The sequence below is a fragment of the Seriola lalandi genome, unplaced genomic scaffold, assembly GCF_002814215.2.
Source record: "Seriola lalandi dorsalis isolate HSWRI2012SDOR001 ecotype SW California unplaced genomic scaffold, Sedor1 jcf7180002054874, whole genome shotgun sequence".
NCBI lineage: Eukaryota > Metazoa > Chordata > Actinopteri > Carangiformes > Carangidae > Seriola > Seriola lalandi.
Window position 1 is genome coordinate 704,175 of NW_019525427.1, and position 4,087 is coordinate 708,261.

At 42.7% G+C, this 4,087-nt stretch overlaps 1 protein-coding gene across 1 annotated transcript in view; it reads right to left on the reverse strand.

Moving 5' to 3' along the window:
* ecel1 (endothelin converting enzyme-like 1) overlaps nt 1-4,087 on the reverse strand; it is a 43,567-nt gene that overhangs the window by 28,406 nt on the left and 11,074 nt on the right. The window contains exon 6 of the mRNA XM_023428405.2: nt 3,760-3,884. Within this exon, the coding sequence (XP_023284173.1) occupies nt 3,760-3,884 (125 nt within the window). The remainder of the gene's footprint in view (nt 1-3,759; nt 3,885-4,087) is intronic.

The window sequence follows — 4,087 nt, forward strand, 5'->3', positions numbered from 1 at the left end:
TGTGTGTGTGTGTGTGCGCGTGTGCGTGTGATGACGTTGCTCCCCGCAGTTGTGTGTGTCCTCAGTCAGAACAGAAAGGCAAACTCGGCTGGCAGTGTAAAAGGTGTGAATCGCCGTTTTCAGCAGATTTACCTGTGTTTTCAAAGGAACCCACATATACCTGCTAATTTAGGTGTAAAAAGGGTAAAAAGACAAAAAAAAAATTAATTTTCTCTGCAATGGTTAAAATCTTGACTTTTAACTACAAGAATTACAAGACACAAAGTCACCATTATGATAGTAACTTAAAATAATGGTTTCTTAACGAAGAATTTACTAGTCATACGAATATTACTGAGCATGTGAAAACAAATTTATATACAGTAAATAAGTTCTGAAGCTGAGACAATAACCATGATAATGTCACCAGGGTCAGGTGTTCTTGGACGGAGTTTTGGACTTGGACGACTAATTTTATAAACTTAGGGCGCAGTGTTTAAAAAATTGTGGTCATTTATCAGACAGGGAGGGTCTGACGAACAATGTTATTGAGCAGCAATTATGTGTATGACACCGATTTTGGAGCTTGAGCTTTACTAATAAATGTCAGATTAAGTCAAGAACTGCTCTCTCTCTCTTTCTCTGGTGAATCTTCCAACCTTCTGTATTTATGCCATAAATTTGATGAACAACATTTACTGACTTCAGCTGTCAAAAGTGTAAACTTAACTTGAAATTTAAATTCATCATCATAATTTTGATTTACTTGAAGTTTTTTTATTTTGATTTATCATTAGTGTTGTTACTTCGCGGCAGGAACGAGCTTCCATACAAATGCAAAACCTGCTCGTCCAGTTTAAAAGATTAACCTCTTGCCACTTGTCATGAGGGGTGGTGAAGTCTGAGGTGCGGCCAGGCTGCACATTTAAATGTTTGTGTCATTCTCACTCTCACCGGCTGGTCAGTTTAACCGATAGAAGGTGAACTGAAGCAGGTAAGTACTGAGATAAAGAGAAATACTGCATCTTCTGCAGACATACACTGAAGCCATGACCAGGATTTGAAGCCACAGCCAGGTCGAAGTAAACATGAAGTGTGTGCAGCTCCACACTGAAGCTCATATCAACCAAAAATTGCAGCTGACTGGGTACAACAAGTGATAAAGGGGAGAGAAGACGGGATGTCAGATAGACGCAGGTGGAGGGAACAAAAGACGGGGGATGGAGGATGATTGAAGCATGGTGTAGTCTATTACTGAAGCCATCAGGGAGGATGGATGGACAGACAACTCAAAGAGAAGATTGGTAAACAACAAGGAGAAGAGACGGAGCATCAAACCCGGCACCTGCAACCTGAGGAGAAGTGAACCTGGGCTAATGGATGGGACAGAGGCGAAGGTAACTGTACTTTTACAAAAGAGGATTATGAATCCCTTAATGATATGACCCCCGACTCATTGTGTGCGCACGCTGGAGTGTTGTGATTAAAAACTACATTTCACAAAGGGAGAGCAGCAGGAGAGCAGATAAAAGAGATCAGGAACAGTCTGTCTTCCAAAAAAAAAAAAAAAAACAGAGCGCATAAAAACTGATAGCAGAAAATCTGATATAGAAGATATGTTTACACTGATGGGAGCTGAGCTAAATCACTGCAAAAAGATCTTATCTCTTGTTGTGGCTGATGAAAGTTACTTATATAAAATAGTAAGGATGGCAGACGCACGAATAAGAAGTAAGGAATAACTTTTATTTACCATACATCCTGTTAAATGTGACTGGAGGGAGTAAACAAGCTGAGAGCAGTTCTTTGTAGTGAGCAAAAGTGGTGACGGTAAAAAACGTCCTTCCCCTGGAATCCTGCTTTTTGTGGGCAGTATTTGTATTTAGTGCGTCCGTGTCACTGTTCTGTGAAAAGCTTGTGTCGACGCATCGCCATACTTTTGTCATCTGGTTCTACTTCCTGAATCTTTCTGGATCTTCCTCCGGCCCCCGTTTGGACCCGGTATTAACATCCGTCTCGGGGTGATCCGATCACAGGCGGGCAGCTCTGAGGTCAGGTGAGGAAATCCGATCACTCAGGGACACAATGCGTCCACATGCACTCTGACTGACTGCAGACCCGTCTGTCGGATTGGCTACAGACAACAATGCATGCGCGTTTATTTTTTGCGTACGGAGCACGAGAAGTGACACGTGTTAACGCTAGGTGTGAACAGCTTCCTGTTTGATGCTCAACACTGGAGCAAAGTCTTGTCAGGGAGATACTGGGAGCTGTGGATGGGATGGTTGCTCAGTAATAAGGGGACTGGTCGTGTTAGTTTATGGGGCTTTTCTCCAGGTGTGTTTAGTTCTAATCTAGTGTTTACAATATATTTGAGTCTCATCGATATATTTTAGCTAACGTAAAACCTGTGAAAGGAAACTTTGGTCTTTTGGTTGGTCTGGTTTGGTTTGATTGGTTCTGTTGGAGGTTTCTTCCTGTTAAAAGTAGTAGAGTATTCCCACCCCCGTCGCTGAGTTTCTCTCTATAACATTGCAAGGTCTTGACCTTACCCTGTAAAGTGCCTTGAGATAATGTATATTATGATTTGGTGTATACATTATTTGGTGCTTTGGTGTTTTATGGCACAAGGGGAGATGTTGTACCTGAACAGGTGAAGCTTGAATATGATTTTCTTCATTACAGCTGGCGGTTCAATTTGAATCTCTGAACTATTTTCAATCTGTTCAGAGAGTCAAACAGATTCCTTGTGTTGTGTCTGTTGTTTGGAGGAGCTGTTGCAAACCAGAGCATGGTGATGTAATCTTCCTTCTTTGCTCGCTAAAGCTACATCCATGACAAAAAATAACATCATGGTGACACGTGTGTGTGTGTGTGTGTGTGTGTGTGTGTGTGTGTGGCTGCACAACATGGTAAAATTACAGAGATTGAACGTTGCCCTAATGTCATGAACTGGTGAGTCATGAAATCACCAGAACGTCTGAATAGGTAATGCTGCCGACAGACAGACAGACAGACAGACAGACAGACAGACAGACAGACATGCATCCAGTCTCTGACATAACTGACAAGCAAGTAATCCAGCTGCCAGTCATCCAGTCAGTCAGCCATCCGTGAGGCCTGAGAGCTGTTGTGTATTTGTGTAGAGCACAGTGACTATTGGCGAGCTGTCAGTGGCTGTAACACACATCTTGACGTGCAGCGGCCCTCTGAGGCCTCCCCTGGAGTCTGTCAGGAAGAGGGAGTGTGTGTGTGTGTGTGTGTGTGTGTGTGTGTGTGTGTGTGTGTGTGTGTGTGTGTGTGTCCGTCTGTCTGAGTTTGCAGGTGGTAGAAAGGTGTGGGTGCAGATCAATAATAATCAGCTGCGGTAGAAGTGGAAGTTCACCCAACAGTGACTCACCTCACACACACACACACACACACACACACACACACACACATACAAATGTGCACATAAATACATGCATAGCAACACTCAAAAGCAAATCCATACACAACGTGACACTTTGTTGTAGGAAAAATTACAGCGACAGCCCCAAACCAAAGGCAACACACACACACACACACACACACACACACACACACACACACACACAAAACAACCTCAAACAAAAGCGCTTACTCACACTCAAAAAAGTACAGACTCAAAAATGCATGCGTCTAATTTCATTGATTTTCTGCGCACCTCAGTGCCCTCATCTTTCTCTCCCCGCTCCACACCCACAACCCACAACCCCCCACAGAGACAACCGTACTCTCTCTCTCTCTCTCTTTTTTTACCTTTTTGAAGTGGTCTTGATGATGTCAGAGACTTTCTGTATGTAGTCGGTAGCGAGCACCACGATCTCCTCGTCCTCTGAGAAGTTGTCATGGAAGATTCTGTCCAGCAAGCGTTTCCAGTGAAGCTGTGGAGAGAGGAGTCACACTGTTTACACAAAACAACAAAACAGTTTTCTGATTTACTCCACTCTTATTTTTTTATTTATTTTTTGTTAAAGCTCCATATTTTCCTCTTCTGTGTTTTATTTGAAGTGTTGATCTGAAGATTTGAAGATATATTTGTTGTTTTAAGAACCAAAAACCATCTCAGTGTAGTTTCTCCTCTCTC